The sequence below is a fragment of the Poecile atricapillus genome, chromosome 1 (assembly GCF_030490865.1).
Source record: "Poecile atricapillus isolate bPoeAtr1 chromosome 1, bPoeAtr1.hap1, whole genome shotgun sequence".
Lineage (NCBI taxonomy): Eukaryota > Metazoa > Chordata > Aves > Passeriformes > Paridae > Poecile > Poecile atricapillus.
The window spans coordinates 143,970,962-143,994,749 of NC_081249.1; the positions used below are offsets into that span (position 1 = coordinate 143,970,962).

The 23,788-nt window shown below is 41.5% G+C and overlaps 2 protein-coding genes across 8 annotated transcripts in view; one reads left to right on the forward strand and one right to left on the reverse strand.

Moving 5' to 3' along the window:
* Positions 1-14,402, forward strand: part of ITPKA (inositol-trisphosphate 3-kinase A) — a 44,226-nt gene extending 29,824 nt beyond the window's left edge. For 2 of the 7 annotated variants that reach the window (XM_058835060.1, XM_058835074.1), the window contains 3 exons: positions 3,762-3,863; positions 4,935-5,006; positions 5,903-13,233. In XM_058835060.1, coding sequence (XP_058691043.1) covers positions 3,762-3,863; positions 4,935-5,006; positions 5,903-6,106 — 378 coding nt within the window. In that variant the 3' untranslated portion in view covers positions 6,107-13,233. The other 5 variants (XR_009277193.1, XR_009277190.1, XM_058835089.1 and 2 more) reach the window with 5 other exon arrangements.
* Positions 14,403-14,418: 16 nt separating this feature from the next.
* The window catches only part of LTK (leukocyte receptor tyrosine kinase), a 49,449-nt gene continuing 40,079 nt past the window's right edge, over positions 14,419-23,788 (reverse strand). The window contains exons 23-29 of the mRNA XM_058848953.1: positions 22,813-22,942; positions 21,546-21,643; positions 19,668-19,760; positions 18,964-19,065; positions 16,870-17,004; positions 16,443-16,533; positions 14,419-15,829 (exon numbers count right to left, since the gene is read on the reverse strand). Coding sequence (XP_058704936.1) covers positions 15,056-15,829; positions 16,443-16,533; positions 16,870-17,004; positions 18,964-19,065; positions 19,668-19,760; positions 21,546-21,643; positions 22,813-22,942 — 1,423 coding nt within the window. The 3' untranslated portion in view covers positions 14,419-15,055. The remainder of the gene's footprint in view (positions 15,830-16,442; positions 16,534-16,869; positions 17,005-18,963; positions 19,066-19,667; positions 19,761-21,545; positions 21,644-22,812; positions 22,943-23,788) is intronic.

Genomic DNA, 23,788 nt, shown 5'->3' on the forward strand with positions numbered 1-23,788 from the left:
GAGATGGGCAGAATCCCCCCCCCTTGCCCTGCTAGCCACACTGCTTTGGATACAGCCCAGGACACAGCTGGCTTTCTGGGCTGTGAGTGCACATTGGTGGGTCATGTCCAGCTTCTCATCCACTGGCACTCTCAGGTACTTCTCAGCAGGGATGAACAGATCTCTGGATCTTGTTCATCCCCCAGCTTGGATTGGTACTGGGGGCTGCCCTGACCCAGGTGCTGCACCTTGCACTTAAGCTGCATGGGGTTCCCATGGGCTTACCTCAAGCCTGCCTATATCCCTCTGGATGGCATCCCATCCTTGAGGTGTGTCAACTGCACCACGCCAAAACCTGGATTAGTTTTGTTTCCACTTCACAATTCAAGCACTTAGAAATAAGGTATAAAAATAGTGATGCTGATGAACACAGGCTCTTGAAATACCTCTTTCTTCTCTCCTTCTCTTTGTGTCTTCTCCCTTCCTTATTTACAGATTCTCCTGCTGTGATACAGGAACTGGGACTTCCAGCTCATGCAGTGCTGGCCCCCAGTGTGCTGTGCCACCCACTCCTGGCTGTTAAACACAGGCATCCTCATGCAGGAACTGAGTGGTAGATGAGTAGATGATCTGGCTTCAGTCCAGCTAAAACAGGGGATCCTGTCTTGCCCTTTAGCCAACTAATGATGTTATCAAGATGCCTGTATTATTCCTATACAACCTAGATCTTTGTATGTTCCTCTGTGTAATGGAATCAGAAACCCAGATGATCTTGAGGCCTTTCATGTACGTTCTTGGAAAGATAGTTGGTGAGTGAAGATGTGCGTATTTGAGTCCCGGAGAGTGACTGAGCTAAGGGAGAACAGGGTTGCTTCAGAAAAACCTCCTGGCTTGTTCTTTTTGGATTTGTTGGTTGCCAGAGGTAGAAGCTGTATGACACAGACTGTGTAGTGTTTCCCTCTGTGGAGACACTGCTGTAACTGTGCACAACATGAATACTTAATCCTTGACTAAGTACAGGAAGTACTTTGGACCACATTCCCTTTATCTCCCTGTGCTGTTATGAGGAATGTAGGGATCATTTAAAAATTTTTTTAGATGGAGAAAAGGTAGCAGAAACTGAATTTTTCAGGCAATACAGGTAATCAGTACTCCCTACACTGTTCCACTGAAAGGAGCTGTACATCCAGTTCTGTATTTTTGCAGAAAAGCAAAACCATTCTGCAGGGAACCCCATTTTGGTAGAAAGGCCTGTAAGAGTCAGTGGTGCCAGCTAGTGGTTGGTGGGAGTAAGGGGACGTTCTTCCTGACTGGGCTCCTGATAGGGTGTGTTGGGTTTGGTCAGCCCTGCCCTGTGGCTGCTTGAATAAGAAGCAAAAGCAAAGAAAATGAAATTATATAGGCCCTTCTGTGAACTGGCTCCTGATAAATGAGATCTGATTCACCATATGCACTCCTGCAGTGGTTGATCCATTTCTTTTCCTTGCCTTGCTTCTGGATCTTTGAAATCAAGTCAAGTTCGTTTATGGGATTTGTCACTTTTCCTCCAATCAAAAATGTTTTGAACCATTTGGTTTCCCTACAGTTGGAACCTGTTGCACAGTATCTTGCACCTGCCTGATTCCAAATGCACGTTTCCTCTCTGGCAGAGGCTGTCTGAAGGCCAGGCATTACAAAAGTTTTCTCTACAATACTAAGCTAATGCCTGGGGCTGGGAGTTGAGATTTCTGTCCTCCCATTCTGCCAGTGAATGTCTGCAGTTTGAAAAGTTACTTCTTCCTTTGGTACCATTCTTTTAGTGTACATCCCAGGAGGACATGAGATTTGATTCATATATCTTTGTGAATCCATTAGGTTAACCCAGAGCCCTTTAAGGGAAGTGTGCAGAGGGCTCTGAGCAAGACCCCATGGTTTAAGATGGATAGCACTATTTTATGGAGCTGTGACACCTGCCCTCGGGTGAGCCATGTCACTGTCACATCTAACAAGAAGTTTTGCACCTGGCCCACGAGCTGCACTGTGTGACAGACTGCTCTGCTGTGCAGGAGTGTATGTGGAGTCCTTAGCAAAGGTATTACTTCAAGGAGTGAGTCAGGCAAGTGCCTCCTGAGGATCAAGTACATCCAGAGCCATTGCAGAGCCCTGTTTTAGGTGGTGGCGCAATTCAAACTCTGGATGTTGTTTACAGCAAGTAAAGACAGGCAGTATTTATGTTTCCTGCCAACCACTGGAAAGGAGCAAAATCATAGAAGTGTTTCTCAGACACAGGCAAGCAAGCAACAAGTTTGTCCCAACACTAAAGGTTAGAAAGGGAACACCGAGCAACTATTGCAGACATTGCTCTACAATCTGCAGCATAGGGAGAAATTATTTTTAAAACAACCTTACTCCAGTGAAGAGGTATGAGATGAAGTTCCAAATTTCTATGTGCTGCTGAGTATTATCACACATCAGATCAGATGGCTTCTAACTTTCAGTGCCTACCTGCTGAACTGCTCTGGCATAACTTGCCCCTCTCAGGCTGACACGTTGCACTTGTATCTGTCCAACAGCTTTGGAATAAAATTCTTGTGCATGAGAAATCTGGAGTTTTAGCATTATTGGTTTTTTTTCATGTATACATTAGAAACTAAGCTCAGGTGTAGAATAAATAGTGTTTCACCTGCTGAGACTAGACTTGAATTTGTCATTTTGGTGCAGTGACTTAACATGTGGGAGACAGCATATTTTATTGACCTGCTGATGTACTCACAATGAAAATGAGGGATTGGACTGATACAATGGAGAGGAAAACAGTTCAATAATCCTGCAGGCTTTTAGTGGATTTTTATTACCAGCTGTAATAATTGCTGTATTTTACATGCATATCATAAAATCTCCTATTCGTGTCTCTTGAAGCAATAGGGATGCTCTTGGAGACATGCATATTCATATATTCTATGTTTACAGATACCTCCAATTCATGCAATGCTCTTAGTTACTTGTAGTTCCAGAAGCACATAAAAATACCCATTTTTTTCAGTAGCAGGATGCTTCTGCACTGAATCTTACTGCTAACATAAAAATACTCTGAATTTCTCCAGGGCACACTTGGAACAAGCATGCCTGCGCTGTTCTTTGCCAAAATTCACTGCTTTGTCACTGCTAGCATTGCTAATCCCAGGTTGTTCCTGTCTGCAACAGATTTCTGTTCTGTGACTACTTATGGGTCACATTATATGTTTAAAAGTAATTTGGAACTGAATCTTAACTGATTCTTTGATTTCCCATTGAAAAACAGAAACTGCAACAAAAACCAGCAACAACAACAGAAAACCCAAATAACAACAAAAAAAATCCTCACCAAAACGCAAAAGAAACCCCCAGACTAAAAGGACTGGTAAAATTTGGTTTGGAAATGTTCCCTCACACCCTCAGCCAGGGTTTCACTAACCAGAGAGGAGTACAACCAAAGAGGTCTCTGTGGTTTGCACCACTGAACTTTGCACTGCTAACACTGATGTGAGAAAACCCTCCTGGTAAGCTGGTAATATCATGAGTTGTTTCTTTTATTTTTTACTTGTACTCAACAGGAAATGAACTGCCAGTGCCATTTAAAGCTATCCAATCAGCTTTTGTATATCTTCTCTTCTTCTTGCTTGGTTTATCTGTTCTCTTCCTGTTCAGCTACTTTCATCTGGTCAGCAAGGGCTGAGCTGTTGCTGGTTCCAGAGGATTGAGTGATGAGGGGAATGATATGTGTACAGTATAAATAATCTCTCTCTGTGTGTGGTTTTGTGCAGAAGGCAGATGGAACATGTAACACAAACTTCAAAACTACGAAGACACAGGAGCAAGTTCTACAGGTTTTTGTGGAATTCATCGAGGGCAACACAACCATTCTGGTGAGTCTGAGCTCTTCAGGTGCACTGATCTTGGACCAATTGATCTTGGAAGCTCTTGTTTCAGGGCCATACTTTCTTTGGTACAGGAAATAGGAATTAGAATACCAAGTGGTTTTGACTTCCAGTTGCTCTCAGGAAATGGGGTGGGCATGGGGACTTGGTGGGTTGTGAGAAGTTGACTGAGAGCAGTTTTGTCAGCTCTTGCCATGAGTTGACCCCAAATGCCTTATGCTATCAACATGTCATTCAGACTAATTTATGGCTTGCCATCAGCTTCAACCATGGGTGTTAGATGCATTAGATGGGTGATATCTAAGAAAGGATTGTGTTGGCAGGAAAACCTGTGATTTGGTAATTCAGTCTGGAGAGGATAAAACCAGAGTGTGGAGGCAGGAAGTGAGATTGGTGACTAGCTGTGCTCCCATGTGTGAAACTCATCTCAAAGAGGAATTCCTGTGTTCTAATTCATGGGTAGCACAGCAGGCATGTGGTAGATGGCATACCACATCTCTTATCTTTGGAACTTCAAAGGAAGCTGTAATGTTTTGCTGCAGTATGGAAGACATTATGAAGGCAGATTAGCCCTTCAGGAGGAGTATGCTTGGTAGCTCAGGGCAGCATTTAAAATCTGCACTAGAGCTTTATACATTAGGCCTTGATTCTTTTCATCTTCCCTCAGCCCCCACCATGGTTGGAGCTCCTTGTTTCTCTAACACAATTTCTTTCTTTTCACTTTGGTGAACTGGAAGATTTTTAATTCCTTGAAAACTTTTTTCTCTTCATTAAAAAGGAAAAAAAAATAACTGCAGAAAGCCTCATGAGATCCAAATCAAGACAGATAAATATGCTTTGTGTAACACATGCAGCAGATGAACTCCAGTCTGTTAATTCACTATGAAAGCTTGAAATGTATTTTCAGATTGACTTTCAAATGATGAACCTGCTGTTTTGAAGGACCTCTAGACTAAAATGAATATAGTCTTTTAATTATATTGACCCTTGTAAACAGATTATCTTCATTCAGTTTTCAATGAAATGTTGTTTTGGGGTTTTTTTCTCTTCTTCCTCCAGAAAAAATACCTCAAACGTCTGCAGGAAATTAATGTCATTCTTGAATCCTCAGACTTCTTCAAGCGGCATGAGGTGAGCAGTGAGTGTAAAGCTGTGGAGGTGCATTGCCTCTTCATTTGGTCATTCAGGTGTACTTCAGAACAGCTTGCTGTAGCAGTACAAGGGGTTTTGTAGAAGAAAGCTAATACATGTTGACAATACAGATACCGCAAAGCCTCCACCACAGTGATGCAGAAGATTAAACTAGTTGAGAAATAATAAATCCTCCTGTCCTTATGACATCCCATCACTTATAGCTCTGGGTCACTGCATGGAATAGTTTATTTAGTACCAGTTTCCTATGGTTTCTCTAACCTGGATGTACCCTAGTGGGAATATTTGCAGGGTAACAGCAATATGGAAGTTTGCATTTGGTACAGTAGCAGTACAGTAACATTCAGTTGTAGTTTGACACTGAAGGCTATATTACTTATAATGGATTTATGTTGAAATACCATTTAATTCTGCTGTCTCTGTGTTCTCTCTGTTCTTTGCTGTGCAGAAGGCATCATTAGCATTGTAACTTCTGCTTGTTAACAGCTCAAGATTTTGAGATTAGACATTTTAGTTTACCTTGTTGATGCTCTCTTATCAGTAGAGATATTTTTGTTAATCATGGGTCATGATCTGTTTTTGAAAGAAGTTACTGGCCTTTGCTGAATTGCTCAAATTGAGACCTGATGCTAAGATGAAGAATTGCTTTTCTTGTTTTCTGCTGAGTCCCATTTCTTATCTGCCCTCCCATTTGTACCTTACTTGTTGGTATGATTATGCAAATGGGGCATCTAAATCAGCAATGTTTAAGTGCAGCCCAAAAGTCTGTTGGGTCACAGGTGAGCTGAGGAGATGATCTTCTTAGCAGAAGTGTTAATTGGTGGGGGAGGGCTGAAGATGTATTTTTAACTACATTGTCTCAATCTGTCTTCCAGGTCGTAGGAAGTTCACTACTTTTTGTACATGATGGCAGTGGGAATGCCAATGTGTGGCTGATCGATTTTGGAAAGACCACTCTTCTTCCTGATGGGCAGACACTGGATCACAGGATCCCCTGGCAAGAAGGCAACAGGGAGGATGGGTACTTGTTGGGATTGGACAATTTGATTGGCATCTTGGAAAGCATCACTGAAAGATGAATTGAGAAAGGCACAAAACTTTCAGGGCTTCTCTGTAACTTTCTGCTTTACTGAAGTAGAAGGAGACTCAGTTAGAAGGAAACTTAACTCCAAACTCTTGAGGTCATCGGTGCAGAGGGAGCTGCATCCAGAACCCAGCAGTCAGTGATCAAAGTTACTTTGCATCAGCCCTCTATGAACCTAAATGAGTCACTCCAGATTGGTGTGTATTGCACCAGATGAACTTGAGACTGGTCCTCAGAGAATGAAGATCTCCATACTTGGGAATCACACCAGCATGAGTCAAGAGGTCTGTGTGGTAAACCAGAATGATTATAATTTCTGGCAAAATGGGACTCCAAATTGCTTCTTAGAGACCAGGGCAAATGCTTGGGACCCCTCAGGGCAGGAAAAACGATTTTTCAGGGAACTGCATAGTTTTGAAACCAGATTCTTGTTTTTTTTCCTCTCTGATTCCAAGTCCTTTTGCTCCTGTGTACACTATAGGTTGGACCAACAACTTCTGTTGCATTATGTTACAGTGTGAGCAAGGTGCAAATGGGTGATAATCATGAGAAACTGGGAGCAAAGAGACACAGCAGTCTGTAGTGGCTTGATGTGGCTAACTGCTGTTGCCCATTTCTCCCCTTCCCTACCCTAGCCTTGCTTCTATCCGAGAACGGCCTTGGCTTTTTCTGTAGCCACTCAGGAGATTACAAATACTCTAGGGAGAGAATAGCAGCCTATTGTCTCTAAAAACATTTGACTTTCCAACTGGGTGGGCTGTTGGGTATATTACTAAGTTGGAGAGTTAAGCCTCTTGCAGCTAAACTGCAGCTCTGAAAATCACTAATGATCTTTCACAGACTGGTCAGGGAACTAAGTTTTCTTTCCAAGGCTTATTTATTTTTGAAGATAAAACCCCTATACACAGGCATACACTAGTAGTCAGCAACCAGTGTGATCTCTTAAGATCATGGTTTGACTGTCTCCTAATGCATGTGACTTCTTGGCCGTGTTCCTGTTCTCAGATATGATGCTGTCACTTACACATATAAAGTGGCACAGCAATCAGGGAGGTCATGCTTCTGCATTCGCAGCATTACACAATGATAATTCCCAGGCATCCTTCCTCTAAGGTATCAGCTGTTAACAGGCAGTTTGGGTGAAGGAATGTTCATACATTACATCTTATAGTCCCCATCTAGAATCATGGTATGATCTGTGCCTCATTCTTTTGCTGTGGCCCAGGCACAGCCACAGAAAATTCGGCTTCTAGGTTAAAATCAAGAAAAATTGAATTTTTTTCATGCAGTGGCTTCACATACCTTCTCCGTTGGTTGCCTCTAGTCACTGGAACAGTCTTTTACATAGTGGCAGTATAAATACTATCATTAGTCACATGTGGACTCACATTCCAGGTTTTAACATCAATAACGTGGTGATGACGTTCTCACAATGCAGGTAAGAGTTACATTACCAGTGGATGGTTAAAGCCCTTTCAACATCTAGAGGTGTAGTAATGCTCGTTGATCAGAAATTCCAGTCTTATGCTGGTGTCCTGTGCTCAGGAAAGAGTGAGAACTTTGGGTATGTGAAGGTGACTCCACTTTTGGGAAACTGCTGTTTCAATATTAGTTGATGTCATAAGCAAAAAAAACTATAGAGTCCAGATCTGGAATGAAATCTGTAATATTTGTAATTAGAGTTGGACAGCCTAAAATAATTTCTAAAAGGAGTTACTTTGGGTAACACACTACTGTACTAAAAGATCAGTCAGATTTAATTACTTTTTCATCAACTCTAAGCAAAACAGGAGTATTGAAAATTGAAGTTCAGTTGTGATGGAAAGGTTAGATGACATAGAGTAGGTATTCTGTAGCAAGTAATGACATGTGGAAATATTTCATCTTAAACCAGAAGTTGTCTGAAACTGGTAATTATTTTTGCAGTTCACTGCAAATTCAGACTACTTCTGCAGCCTCCCAGAGTTTCTCTGTTTTGTATTTATGATAATATGTTAATGAATTTTTCACTTACAAGTTTCAGAGTGTTTACATTAGGGTTTTTTTAAGTGACAGTGAGAACAGATTATATTATTCCAGTTGCCTCTTAACTATTGAACTGCTTTGAGATGACAAATGAATCCGTAGTTAATTCCATACCATTAAAAAAAAAAAGTATTTCTCCTTTTCTGCAGCCAACAGGTAAGCCACTGGATAGCAGTGCCTAAGGAGAATAGCAATGCTTAAGGACAGTAGCAAGTAAAAAGGTCTCACAGGCAATACTTCAAGGACATAGCCTTTTTTATGAGACTGCAATTTCAGCTGTCCTACCATAGTTAAAAAGAATTATAAAAGTTAGAAATAAGATTAAGACAGAATTCAATTAGTGGTTTGCCTAATTAATCTTCAGAGTTAAATTTCTTTCTTCTCTTACCATGTATGTGTATCTTTGGCACCGATATAACCTATTTTCTGGAGGAGTGGAGATCTAAACAGTAGAGGTTGGTGCTCAAATGTCAGCTGAGTGTTTAAGACAAACTTTTAGAATGACTGTCCAGGAGAACTGGAACAATGTGGTATCAGTAGCTTCAAAGAAAACAACTCCTGGTAGCACCTGGCTGGTTTTGCAGTACATTGTCCTGGGAGAAAACATGGAGAAGGTTTGTTCCACTGCAGTAGCTGTAAAGGTCAGGGAAAAAAGGAAAATCTGCTGTAGCAGACACTGATCTGGAAACTCCTTCTATATGATGCATAGTTGTAGGAAGATAGTTTTGAAATGTCTCTTTGTCTTGCTAGGGGATTAGAAAGAAAGAAATCACAATCATCTGTTGCTGTTATGGAAAAGGAGAGAAGGAGGCAGCTTTTCATTGCAAACTGCAAGTGTAGGACTTCAGCCGAGCACTGGAGCTCTAAGGAGCTGAGGCTGTGAGCTCAGGAGCAAACTGCCCCAGGGTAAATTTTAGATTCCTTGTTTCATATCAGGTGGCCCAGAGCACGTGTCTACGGACACCCACTTGCTAGTGTGAGGAAGCAGTGTGGCCTTCTTTCCCCATGGGGTAAGTTGTGTTGAATCAGTTTACATTTACCGCAGGGTCAACATGGTGCATGTGCACTGGCATGTAACACAGTGGGAGCTGATGCATGGTAACCAAGGAATTTGTTCACGTGAAAATCCAGAATGTAATTCATTAGTGCATCTGCTGAGATAGTGCCTCACTCTGGAGACACTGAGCACGTGTGATTCCACAGCAGGGTCAGAGATGCTGGCCTACAGGCACTTGGGTGCTGAATGGATGACCTCTGACTTAGGCTCTGAGGTCTTTAAACTCACTAGCTTAGTGCTGTAGCCGCTGCATTCCTGTGAGAAACAAGAATTAGGACTAGGACTTCTCTCCCTCAGCTTCATCATTGACTTGGTGTTTTTTGCCTTGGACGACTCTCCTAGGCATTGTTTTGTTCCAATTTACAGGGAATAGACCTGCTTATCTCGTGGGAATGGTGTGAGGCTGTCCTTCATTAGTGCCTGCAAGCAGCTGTGAGATTCTTTGGAGGAAGGTGCAATGTAGAAAGAAGTGCGCAGAAGTAGATTGGATAAGTTTAAAAATTATGGGTGTTTAGGCCCCACAGAGATGCAAATTTGGCTGAATTTTAAGCAAAGTGGTAAAACTTTAATCTCTCTAAATTTTGTACAGTGAGGTATTCACTTAATGTCTGATCCAGTTCCCAGTTAAAAGGAAAGATTTCAATGGGAGTTGGACCAAACCCTTAAGTATCTCAGAGGGCTTTTGCTAATTTTTTTTATTGCTGTTGTTATTATTTGTTATTCTTAAGGTACTGAGTTCAAATGGCCTGTATCATCCACATGCATCCGTTCTGAACACTACAATGCAATGCTGACATTGACTGTATTGGATGAGTGTTTGTTACTCTGAAGTGTGTATGCTACTAAATAAATGAGACTGAAGGAAAAAAAGACATCTGCTGTGATTTGGTCATGTGAGAATAATATCTTTTCTTCAAGAATTTCCTTAGGGAAGGGAAAAAAACTATTTCAGTGTTTTTGCTTTTAGTCTTTAGCATCTGGTAGTTCATAAAGCAAAACCAGTTCTAAGACATCTAGAAGCCAAATAGTGGAGCTTGGTTCCAAAACCTTTAGTATACATTACCTTTAGAACCTAATTCACACAAAGCTTGTCAGATTCCTTCAGGGTAAACTCTGTCTCAGAAATCTTAGTGGCTAGCCTATAGCACATAAAAAAAATGAGCATCAAGAGGCACTTGTCAGACTCAGAGCACTTAACTGTTCCCCTGGGCAGTTTTGTGTGCACATGGGGAAGAAGCACTCAACACTCTAGGACTGGCAGCACTTCTCAGCAAGAGAGAGAGAGTGTATTCTTACCACAGAGATTGTGCAAAGAGTACTTTTAAGAGAGGGAAACAAATAGCCACCATTAGTGTCTCTTTATTTTGTGTTGCAAATATAGAAGTATACACTTGTCTAGCTTTAAATTGCATAGGAGCAGGCGTGTCATCTACTTACATACCGTAGTCACCCAGAAAGGTGAGTTGGCAGAAGTGCTGCCGTGGTCAGAGGTAATGACAAAACAAAACTTACTCACATGACTTTTCCATTTGTGTGGTGTGATGGGAAGATTTTAGGCATGGTGTCACTAAGGTCTCTGCATGGGATTGAGAAGAGTGGACAGCCAGGAGAGAGCACAGCCAGAGAGCTACAGGTGAAACTGTCTCACAGGTGCTCTGTGTCCTTAGACAAGGGTCTAAGGAAGTGTGGTCCCTTTCTGACACAGCTGTGGAGATGTAAATACAGTGGGGGAAAAGTATTCCCAGCAGCATTTTCTTCTCTTTCAGGAAAGTAGGGAGAGTGTTTTGAAGGTGAAGTTACACTTGCAAAAGCCCACACCTACTTTATCAGCCTTGGAAAGCTTTCTTAGTGCACACCAGCAAATTAACTGAGAACTACTTAGCTCAGGAAAAGGGTTGATATGAGGGAGAGCACCTTAAATCTGTGAAATTAAAAATTCCGTTTGTTCAAAGGAAAATATAAAGATGCAGAGCATTTATATTGAGGAGAGCAGGGATTACAGAGAAATGAGAAGGAGGAATATCAACAAATGTGAAAAAGCAAAGACAAATTGAAATTTCCATTATTGTTTCGTCTCTTGTTAATCAGTCCCTTCTTTAAAATGTAAGTATGAGGTTATATGAAGCAACATAAAGTATTAGTGCTGAACAGTCAAAAAACAACTATATACATACAATTACAAACCCAGTTTGGCCATGTTAAAAGACAGACACCTATCAGGAAGAGCAATTTACAACAACCCTATAAATGGCTGATTCTGTAGTAGGGAAGTGGTGGAAGATTTTTCACATGGATTATAGGATCAAATTAATCCCAGATCTCCAGCTCTTGTCATTCCTCTAGGAAACAAAATTGGGTTTTGGCTTCCAGTTGCCAAAGTAATCTAATTTTGATGCTATGAATTTAACTCATTCATGATGCACTAAAAATGTCTCCTTAAAAAGCAATTTCACACAAGTTATATTTTGCAATGCGAGCAGTTGAGCACTATGAAATTTGATTGTACAAACAATAAGTTTCAGCCTCAGAACTGAAGGACCAAAGGTTTTAGTGCATATCACTGCAATTGTTATTTTTTCTTTTGAGATAAAAAGGTTTGTACAGCATGTAGCGTTCAACATCACAATAGGAGCAATATTATTTTCTCCAGGATATTAATTAAAAATTCATTATCTGTGAGGTTTTTAAATAGCATCTAAAAAAAGATTATTACAGGTCAAAGATTCATGGCAATGCACTGACAGAAGATCATTCCAGTTGAGAGTTAAGAGCCTGTACAAAATCTAGGTTGCTAATACAGATTCTTTTAAAATTCTCAGCTTTCTTTTAATGCCCATTTGGTACCTGCATCTCCATGTCTTGTCTTGTTAGAAGAGGCTGCATCTGGCTCAGTACAGCCCTGAGCTAAATGCTGTTGTAAACCATCAGAGTCTGTTAGAAATAAATAATCAGTACATGCTTTCAGTTGCTCTTCAGCACCCCACTCTTGATCACTCCTAGGGATAAGATCCTGGTCAGGATAGAATTCTGTTCAGTCTCAGTGCAGCTTTGTCTGTGTGCTTCCTGTAAATGAGTACCTTGATGCAGCTATTCAGTAAAAGCAGGTATTTGTCCAATGTGCAGGACTTGCACCTTGTTTATAAAGTGAAGGCATAGCTGCAGCCAAGACTGCCTGTGGCGCTGGTAACAGATCTGTGCTCTCCTCCCACTTTATTTTTCAGTTGCTTTCCTGGTGTTACCACTACTGGCCTTTCTAAATTTGTGAATTTTGTTAAGGCAAATGCTACACAGGGGGAAACCAAGTCACAACTGCTGGGAAGTTTGATAGGTCACCTTTAGGGGAGAAAAAGCTACTAATGCATGAACCATAAAAGTAATACAATCTGAAAGGTAAGGACAAACTGATGAAATTCCAGTTGGCTAAAAGTAAATGCATTTATTTTTGACTAGCATGGTCCAGAGGTGGCCAGTCTGAAATATGGCCAAAAATGTCAGCCTGTGCAAGAGAAAAGAATGAGAAAGTTTCCTGCTAAATGGGCTTTTCTGCTCATCTAACTGGGCTGTAGGAACTCCTGAATGTAAGACAGGACAGGCAATGTATTTAATGTGAGAGAAGCTAGAGAGCCAAAGTAACGGTGAAATGGGAAGAAGGGCATGAGGCAAGGTCATCCATCTCCCTTGGTCATTAAACTCATCAGTCTCCACATTTCTACTGAAATCTGCCCCACACAGAGGGACCGCTCTCTTCTGACCATCTGTCATTTTACGACACGATGCATTTGGAATTATTTCCACACCATATGGATCTTTGCTGAAAGGTGTCCATCATCACCCTTTGTGTCTGGATGTCATAGAAGGATTGGTGTGAGAAGGGACCTCCAAAGATCATCTAGTCCAACCTCCCTGCTCAAGTGGGTTGACCTGCAGCGGGTTGTACAGGATAATGTATAGGTGGATTTTGAGTGTCTCTGGAGCAGGAGACTACACAGTCTCTCTGGGCTACCTGTTTCAGTGCTCTGTCACCCTCAAAGTAAACAAGTTTTTTTTTCTCATACTCAGGTGGAATGTCCTTTGTTTCAGTTTGTGCCTGTTGCTGGTTACCACTGAAATGAGTCTGCTCCCATCCTCTTGACACCTGCCCTTAAGACATTTGTATGCTCTGAAATGACATTGTATAAAAATATCCATTCTAAATTCAAAGACCTTAAACTATACAAAGCATGGAACAGATATAAAGTCAGACCAATAAAGCATAAACCTGTGCTGAAGATGCCTTTCTCTGAGGATGGATTCAGACTCTTCACTCTGTGCTTTTCTTTACCACAGCTCAGTAGTGTCCGTCCTGACTGCTGTAAAGGACAGGAAATCTGTGTGGTCAAAGCAAACCCTTGCCTGCCAGCCCACACCTTCGGACTGTACATGCAGCTGATCACTAAGCATAAAGCATATACCAGAGAACCTCTTGCCTCAGAAAGGAACCAGAGAAGTCTGCAACTGGCATTTTGCCTCACAACTTGATTACATGTAATTTGACACAGTAGGTTGGCAGTGTGACATTCAGGAGTGATACAATGGCAGAATGCTTCCAAGACTGTTCAGACTTAATCCAAATTATTTGCCTTTTCAGTCTCCTTATTTTGCAGCTTTAGTCCATAAACATCCATTTAGATCCTAAACAACTGAAGGAAGCCTTAGAAATGAGCTGTCTTGGAAACAAATGACTACCTTTATCAGCAAGTCTGCACTTGCAAAGCAAGGAACAATTACTACCTGCTCAGCTGTGTGAAGCCAAGTCATGGTTTTAGCTTTCTCAAATGGTTGAGCTATTCTACTTTCCTGTAAAAAGAACACCCTAAGTGGGGTTTGCATTAGATTTCCTATCACTATTCCTCTCGTTTGCAGTACTTTCTACCTCAGAGTATTAAAACCAAGAGCTCAGCATACCAAATGCTAGGTAGTTACAAGAACCTCAGCTAAGTGCTTACCAACACAGCACAGGGAATTAATGCTGAATATCAAAGTACTTACAACAATGAACTTAATTTTAAGTAAAGTCCATTAAAAGATAAAGATAGTCCATTTCTCATCATGCCATGCAGCTCACCCTTCCTTGAAAAACCACCTTCGATGCCAGGAGCTGTGAGGAAAGCAACACCATGAGGTGAGCAGCACATTTGCTTCACTACTCAAAGGAATACTATCAGCTCCACCAACTTCTGCTTTTTAATGGTAAATGTTTTCCTCTTCATTGCTTGTTTACAAAGCACATGCTCAGAGGAGCCTGATTTTTTTTTTCATTTTTCCTACTGCTTCCAATTTGAGTAATAGCAACCACAAGGTCTACTAATAAAACAGATGCAAATGGCTGCTATTTTTTTTACTTCCCTTATAGTGCATAAGTATTAGTAATTCACCAGGACTGTAAAAAGCTCTCAGGAATGTAGAAGCCTTTGCAAGTTGGTTGCTGCTGGCACAGCACACATTTTTGGATTCTTGGTTCAGAAAGAAGCACAACCTGTGTTTGTCATTGTTTCCATCCAAATACTGCAGCTGGATGGTAGGTCCATTTCTTTTCACCTGAGCAGATTGAAAAGTTCTTTCCTTAGGAGCTGTATTCTGAATCAGACAAACAGTGCCATTGTTCTCCACTTCTAAGCTGGTTCAGTGGAACACATTTGAAGGACAGAGATAAAAATGCAAGAGTCTTTAACAATCTGGGATCCAGCAAGTAGGTAGAGGAAGCAGAACATTGCTGATGTTGAAACTTCACCCTTCTGATGGAGCTAAAGTGGAGGAAGCAAATTAAATAGGAAGCAGTCCTTCCAGACACACATTCCCTGATCTTTGGAAGAACCATTTCTACTATACAGGAGTAACACTCAGGTCATCTGACAAAGACAGACCAGAGTCTCTCTCTCTTGTTGTTTTCTCTGTTTTACAAAAAGGCTTTTCATCTCTGTGCAGACTGGAGCTCCTTAGCACAGCTGCTCTGACCTCTGCCAAGGCTGATGGCTGGTGCCCAGCACTATAGCACAGGTCATCATAAGCATAATTTACATTGCCACAGGGGAAAGTCTGGAGTTTCACCAGTTCAATCCCACTGATATCCAGGTGAGGGCAGTTACTTCGACTTGGAGATGCTGGAGATGCCCGAGAGCTTGGAGAACTGCAATTCCCATCAAAGCCTGAATCTTCCCGCTCTGGATTTGCTTTGAACTTGGAGCTGGGGCTGAAGTGACAGATATTCTCTAGCACCCATGACCCATAAGTTGGGTTCCAAAGATTTTTTGTTTTGTTTTTAAGTCTGTGGGCTGGTGGGTTGCTAAGCTCCAGCTTCTGGTTTGAGGTCTGCTGGAACCATGACCCACTGTTGAAATCACTGAGGCATGGCAGGCTAGGCCCTCGGGCAGTCCGGTTGCTCAGGTTCTCCACCAGTAGTTCTTGTGGACATTGTACAAGTTTGTGCCCAGCATGGTGGGATTCCAGTGTCTTAGGTGTTGTCTGAGGTGTAAGAGAAGGGCTTACCAGCAGTGGCACTATCCCACTGGAAATGTTTGGGCGCATGACCGTACTCCCTTCATCCTCCGGTGCAGGGCTACACTCCATGGGCAGCTCTGTGTTGATCACATCAGGGTCCTGAAAAAGAGACAAGAGTCTGTTATACCTTCAGGGTGACTGTCACAGGTTTGGGCAATACTCCTGCACATCAAACAAAGTGCTATGTTCCATCTGGATACCCAATGCTACTGAGACTTACATGTCCCAGTCCTTTGAGAAGTGACTATACTTCATTGAAATCAGTAACTAAGCTGGGGGTCTGTAGTATAAAATTTCTCTTTTGACAGGTTGGATCCAGACCTGTAGCTGTTAAATGCCACTGGATGGTGAACTCAACTGTGCCATTTCATTCTGCCTCTTCACCCCATAACTATTCAGCTGTGGCTTTTGAGCAGCATTAGGCAAGGTCAGAATATGGGCCTTGAGAGAGATCTAAGTACTTTTCCATCACAAAATGAAGGACACTTTGCAATTGAGCAAGCTGAGAGCTAAAAGCATCCATTTGCACAGGAACAGTGTATGCTCATTGTGGCTGGGAAGAATATAGGAGAGTGAGGATGGACACTGGAAAAGAGCCAACAGCACCACCACACTAGTAAATACCAGTCTGTCACTTGCTTTAGGGACTAAAGCTAATGTCTTTGGATAGTTGGCATTCAAAGGATTATCATCCACCTGGATACCAAAGTACCTGTGTGCAATACTTGATCCTTTCCAGAATGGTAGAGAAGTTTGGCCGATACTCTGGACTGTGCTGCCAGCATTGTGTCATGATCCGGTACCTTAAAGTTAAAAAAAAATTCATCAAGATTATTTTGCAAAAAGTGTTTCAGTATGAAGTGATCAGAGGTCCAAGGGACCATACTTGGTACATGGCTCAAAGGAGGAGTGCAAAAGTGGGTATATCATTTCTATATCCCTGGATCCTGTCTGATTGAGGAGCCACAATGTAAAGCAAATTCTGTAGTGCTCTAAGCTACAAGAGGCAGTAGCTGAAGAGACATTTAGCAATACCCACCTAACACAGAGGGCAGTCACCATTCCCTGAGCAGAGGTGTCTTTGTCAGCATTTTTGACACCTACTATACCTTGGCTTGTGAGAGTAAGGAGATACTTACACTGGCCCCGGGCAGTTTTTTGGTGGATCCATTCTTCCTCCACTGGTGACAAATTCCAGCACTTCTTGATTGGTTTTGCAAGGGTAGGGCATGTAGCCTAGAGAGAAAATCTCCCAAAGCAGCACTCCAAAGGACCTGTAACAGAAACCAGCCAACAATACCAATCAGGTTTCATTTGTGCTCCAAACCTAGCTTGTAGCTGTGTAGGCAGCACCACAGCAATGACCTTTCAAAGCTGCAGTCTAAAGACAGTAATGTGCAATTAGTGTGATTTTGAATCAATGTTTACATAAAAAGACACACCAATCAATCAAAACCTTTGCTCAAGCTCCAAAACAAGTTTTGCAGAGGTTTCAAAATATTTAATAACTCTGGAGGTGCTCTTTCTGTTGCATTCATTATTAGTAGAGCAGGAAATGCCAGAGCTCTCTTGGCTGTGCTTGGCTCTGTGTATGGTCTAACTAAAAAGAACTGTTAGATCTGGCATGGACATTTCTGGCTTTACTTAGGAAAACTCGAGATGTTTGTGTTGAGGAATACATTTGATGCTGGTAACCTGGCTGCTGGTAACCTGGCTGCCTGCTCTGGGTGGCAGAAGACCAAGGCAAGAGTCTGTGACCTGGCTCAGACCCTCTGCAAAACAAGGGACGAGCACCTGTGGCACTGCCAGGTGACAGGACTCTCAGAGACACAGCAGGAGCCAATGACTCCAGACTTTGGCAGACTCAGACTGAGAGTATAAAAGCCCAGGGCTTCCTTTGTTTGGGGCCCTCCTCATTGGAAGGAGCTCAAGTCATTTTGTTGTTGCATCTTGATTAAAATATTTTAGGGATCCTGACATCTGACAATCTGCTATAGGGAACCTGGGGCCAAGCTGGTAAGGAAATGTGGTCTGACTGAGTGTGGGGGTTGTAGCTGTGAAGGGGCCTCTACCCACCTCAGGTAGTGTGTGACTTTTGAAGTGGCTCCTGGATGGTCAGAAAGGGACCTTCAAATGTTTCCTTATTTGAATCAGTGTTCAAATGCTCAAGTGTCAATCAGACGCTCAAGCATAAAATCAAGGAAGAGATAGACAGTGAAACTGAAAGGCAGCAGCCTTTCTCATATGGAATGTTGTGCTTTTTTACATCCACAGGTCGGATAGTGCCACTAGAAATTATGTATGGCTTAGGCACAAGGAAGACAAGAGAGTTCTGCCAGGACATCAGCAGGGTCAGAATTTTCAGAGTCACTTTTTGCTACAAAGGTCAAAGTCATTTCCAGTATATGCATGTTACTTATAATAGCCTATTACAGGAACTGTAGCACTTTCCTTCGAAATATTTAGTGCTGGCTGCTCACAGTTAGGCGCTGATAAGCAATCCCTTGTCTTCCGGCATCGCTAACAACTTCAGGAAACTGGGTCAGTGTGGCATTTGAGGGAATGCCTCAGTACAGCATATTGAAGGATCTACTGTTCGGAGAAAGAACTGTTCTTAAGCAACTGGAAAGCTTCCATTCCCCAGCACCTGTGCATGAATGTGCTACTGTTGAGGGGGTGCTTATTTTAAAGGAAGCTCAAGTTGCATGAGAAATCAATATATAAATATTGTTTCCTCAGCAACCAGCAAGGACTTCTGATTAAATCTGCTGTCATTCTATACACAGCAAGAAAAAATATACAAAAGAGTAATCCTGGGTGGTACAGAGAGAGTAATTTACAAGGTATATAAGCAGACCCTGCCACTGGAAGAAACTGGAAGATTCTGAAGGCTGAGGGAAGTATTTGATGATATTTGTCTAAATTTTTAACAGAGACTTCCTGACTGAGAATCTAATCTGCTTTTGTTTTTTATTTCTTGATTGGCTTTATGAGATACTCTACATTTATGAATAGCAAATTTTTATTACCTCTATTTACATTTGACTTTTAAATTCTTATTCTGTATTATTTAGCCATAATTCTACTGAATACAATAGGAAGACTTCTCATGTTTTTCTGGGAAGTTCTGACCTTTTTAAGGTTCTTGCTGAGCACACTTTTTTTTTTTTTGAGCAGTGCATTTCTTGATGCTTTTCAGTGAGTAGCAGCAGTGATTAAAAGACATTTATTACCAGGTATCAGTCTTGGAGGTGAAAATTCCCTCTAGAAAAGCTTCTGGTGGCATCCACTTGACAGGAAGCATGGCTCTTCCTCCCTTTCGGTAGTAACTTGCTCTGGGAAAGATAAAATACATAAAGAACGTCACACAGCCTGAAAGGGCTTTGGTACAGAAAAGATCTTATCACCACAGTAACAGCAGCTGGGGATTGCATGTAACAGTGGGGGCCAAGTGAGAAAAAGGAAAAGTCATCAACACAAATAGTGCTTTGGAGTAGGATTTTATATCCTCTTTGCAACTGAGATGGAAACCATTCTTGTGCACAGCTAAAGACATCAATCTTGCCAATGCCTTGCACAGGGTGTTGATGCACCAAGTCTTCTTCACATCATGAAGTGACAATTATGGTTGCTGGGGGTTTTTAATTCTAATTTCAATTTAAGATTATTTACGAACAAGTAGCTAATAAATTTGCCTATGCTTGGTTTAGTATCTGCAAGTGTTTGTAGTTTCCTGGGACCACAGTTGAAGTGGATTGGTTCATAAGCGTAGATGTGTTAATTTACAGTCTCTTAACACAAGTTAGTTAACTGTTCATTAAATTCAGACACCTAATGGATGGTTCCACTGCTTCACATACCATGAAACAGTTCAAACCTGTTCAAAATGATACAGATTTCTGGGTTACTCACAGAACTGAAATTGCCCTTCACTTACCTGTAAATATCCCTGGCCATTCCAAAGTCACCAATTTTGGCTATTCGTCCTGCTCCAGTACAGGTCAAAAGACAATTCCTTGCAGCTATATCTCTTAAAAAAAAATTAAAAATTAATTCTAATTCTAAACTCTTAAGTAGTTAAAGGAGTAAAGAAAAATATTAGACCCAGTCCTGCAAGTCTTGAGTAATCTTTACATAAATGAGAAAAGCCCTGTTAATATAAGAAAGAATTCCAATTACATTATTATTTTTGTTAACCACAATTCCTAAACTGAATTTGAATAATATCTTCTACCCAAAGAGAAAGCTTGCCAAGCTTTCCCCATTCACACTGTCTTTCTCTAAGGCAGAAAACAGCATCAGTTTCAGAAGAGGAGCAGACCCAACCTTTTTTGCTTCAACCACATTATGACAGATTTCTTCCTTGCTCTATTTTTTTAAAGAGGGACATCTCAGCAGTGTCCCCATCAGTTTCAGATGTGATGCTGTTGGACAGCCTTAGTAAGCTGCTTGAAAAGTTATGTGGAACCAGATTTGGTAATCTGTTGCTTTGTTACTTCTGGATATCTCCCATGGAATCAATCAAAGCTCCATATGGAAGCAGCTGTTAGCTGGGTGCCAGTTTAGCTTGTGAGAAATGGAAGTGATGCCTTTGTGGCCAAAGCTAAAATATTTCTGTTCATTTTAAATATGCATTCTGAAAAGAAACTCATTAAAATCTTAGCACTGTGGGGGTCTTGTTGACTGCCAAGAAAAATAAGCTCCTTGAACAACTCATATGTTTCTTCCCATTGCCAACCTTGAAAAGATCTCTGAGAATTTGGAAGTCAGGTTCAACTTTCTCTTCTGTTATCAGCTGTGACTCCTAGATGGCAATTCCTGCCCTGTAGAGGCCTCTCTGCAACCCCACTACACTACCTTTTACCCCTAGAATTCCTGATTTCTGTAATGAAGGCCTTTTTCATTTCCCAACCCACTCTAAGTTATGCTGATATCACTAACAAATACTCTAATACAAAACCTGAGGGAAATTCCTAGTGCTCAGATTTATTAAACTGTTGGCTAAGACAAAATGAATCCAGTCCCAGGTTGCTTATATTAAAGATCCAGCAGTGCAAAGACTGACCCAGAGATTTTTTATTTAAAGTCATATGCTGCTGTTACTAGTACAGTAAGAATTCTAAAAATTAATGTTGTAGTGATTAACTCTGAAGTTTCCATTAGAATACTGATCCTCTCATGTAGTTATTAAGAGATCCAAGAGGCAAAACTTGTTGCACGTTCTGACTGCTCATTTTAATGACAGAAATCTCTAACCCTTTTCCACTGAAAATGAGTGAAAAGGAATTTGAAGAGAAAAATCCCAAGAGCATGCAAGCAGGTCAGCCACTGAGTTGGGAAGGAAGCCTTAGGCGTGCTTTTATCTCCTGTCATCTTTGCTCTACCCTTCTCTGGTCTTTGGCTCAAATATTATGGGCTGTCTTGTGCTGGTGGGGTAGGTCAAGATAGAAAGATGAGAAAGGAAATAAATACCTTAGTGTCTCATCAGCCAACAAAGAGAGTGACACTACCATCTAGTGGACTACAGGGCTAATCTCAACTGTCTTTACACCGCAGGCACCCGAGAATTAGTACTTAAACCCTCTTACTTGGAAGAGAACATTGCTCTCCCTCCAGGACTGCAAAGAACAACGTGGAGCCTAATTCCTCAAAAACCCCAGGGAGATCCACCTGGTCATCTAAGCACAAGCCTGTATTGGTAGAGGAAATAATCTGTCTCCCCTGTGGAGATTAGTTCTGTCTAATCCACTGCAAATAGAAAGCACATGAGCCTCATGCACCTTGAGACACATCAGAAGACACTGTTTCTCCTCACCTGTGGATGAAATGATTCTCTTCCAGATATTTACAGCCGCAGGCAATATCCCTAGCTATATTCAGCAGGTCCTGCATTGTTAGTGTGGATGGTTGATTCTGGAAAAGGACATTGAATGGTAAGAGAAGGATAGCACAGTAGAAGAATATAATTCAGGCAGAGGATAATCAGAGAAGGACAGAAGAAGGATAAGGGATAGACATACGTACAAGGATGGGGGAAGGGTTAAATGAGTCAGGAGTAAAGAGGAACATAAAGCAGATCAAAACAAAGTGTTAGAAAATGAGTAAACTCTTATTTAATCCCAAAAACTTTCAGGAGATTTCACCTCTCTTGAGCACCATACATGAGTGCAAGCTGGCAAGAGATTTATGGCCTGGTGTGAATAGCCTGTTAAAGGGGGTGGGAAAGAATTATTCCCTACTGTGTTGTGTGAAATCAAAAGACAAGCAGATTTAAGAGGTGAGATAGAAGAGGAAAAAAAAAAAGCACCCACTTTTAAAGAGTGAGTCAATAAATTGCCAACAGAAATTAGTGCACGAATGAGAGAGAGAGAAAAGATGTACAAGTGCACATCTTTACACCAACATGAGCATTCATCAGCTTATCTGTCCTGGTAGGAGAACAGTGATTACTCTCAGGACCATAAGAATAATAAAGAAAACTTCTTCCAGGACCCCTGCTTATTTTCACTCTCTTTACATAGTCCTCCATAGGGAAATTTTTGACCGTTTTTCCTCTAGGAACTTCTTTATTGCTCGCAGGAAGGGTGAGGAGAAATTACTATACTGCTAATCAAAGCCTGAGATGTATCAAATAAATTAGGCTCAGTATAAATTTGTGCCTCTCCATGTGGTGCCAATGCACACCTGCTGAGGACTTAGTGCTATGAATCCTGATTATAACTTCAGTGCTACAAATTCTGATTATAACTTTAGCTCCTCACGTGCCATCACAGTACAATGAAAACAGAGCAGGTATTTAAAAGATTCAATACCTAAAAATTCTAATTGACAGAGAAGTCTAGAATGGCAGGACAGGATTTTACCTTCTCAGTTACCAATTGACTGGCATTTCTGGCCCTGGTTTGATTTTGTCTCACTGACACCTGCTTGCATCCTGCAAACAGCCACAGGTATCCGCAAGCCTGTGGGAGCTGGGACACACACACAGCCTAGCTTGGCTTCAGTGCCTTTATCCAGTTGATAAAAACATAAAAGCACTCATACTAAAACCAGTGACAATCCTCTCAGAGAAGTTCTCTCACCATCCTGGGTCGGTTCTGCCGGAGAAAGCTCTTCATGTCTCCTCCAGCCATGAGCTCCAGCAGAATGAAGCGAGGCAGCGTCTGCAGGCTGACACCGATGCACTGCACGATATTTTGGTGATTGAACTTACTGAAAGCCAAGGTCACAGCACATGGAAGAGAAACACAGCATTAGTACCTGGCCAACATCCATCCATTCTCATTGTGCCTTGAGATTTGACCATCTGGACTGAAGCAAATCCTGATGCGGTTACCAAAAAGTCTTCAACCATATCAAAATGCCTCTCTGCTTATGACAGCCCCAAGAACAGGGTTATGCCAGGCTTTGTCCATGAAAAGCCTTCAACAGAAGGTATGAAAAGCTAAAAGCAAGGCAGAGCCCTCTGTCTGTGAAGACAGAATTTAATGGACACACTGACTGAACGATGAGAGTGACATGAGAGGGATAAGAAATTTAAGCATGCAAATTTCATTGGTATTTGTGATACAAAGTCCTGGCTGGTAAGGATTTTAATTCAGCATTGGTTATTTTAGACACAGTGTTGTCTAGTTTTTAGTGTTTAGTCTGCCAGAGCGACTCAGCTAATAACTAGTGCAGCAGCTGCTTCTGTGATTCTGCTTTTAACAAAAGGAAGCTGAGGTTGTCACGAAGCACAGTGAGACTCAGTCATTAGACAGCAGCGTCTTCCCTTAGATAATGATTACCTGGATAATAAAGGAACTAAAAATAGAAAGGAAGTTAGGGAAGAGAAAGAGTCGTGCTACTAAGTGAATCAAGGCACTCCTTAATGGATTAAAATTGCTCTTTAAAAAAAATACATCAGTATTACCTCCTGTTCAGCTACCAAAGTTCTTGCAGACTATAGGGAGTGGCACTATGTCATGAGATTCATGCTTTAATAGCAGAAAACCAGCCTCTAAGTATGAGTTGGGTCAGACGATGAGAAGAGAAATTTCACATTGCACAAATTCAAAA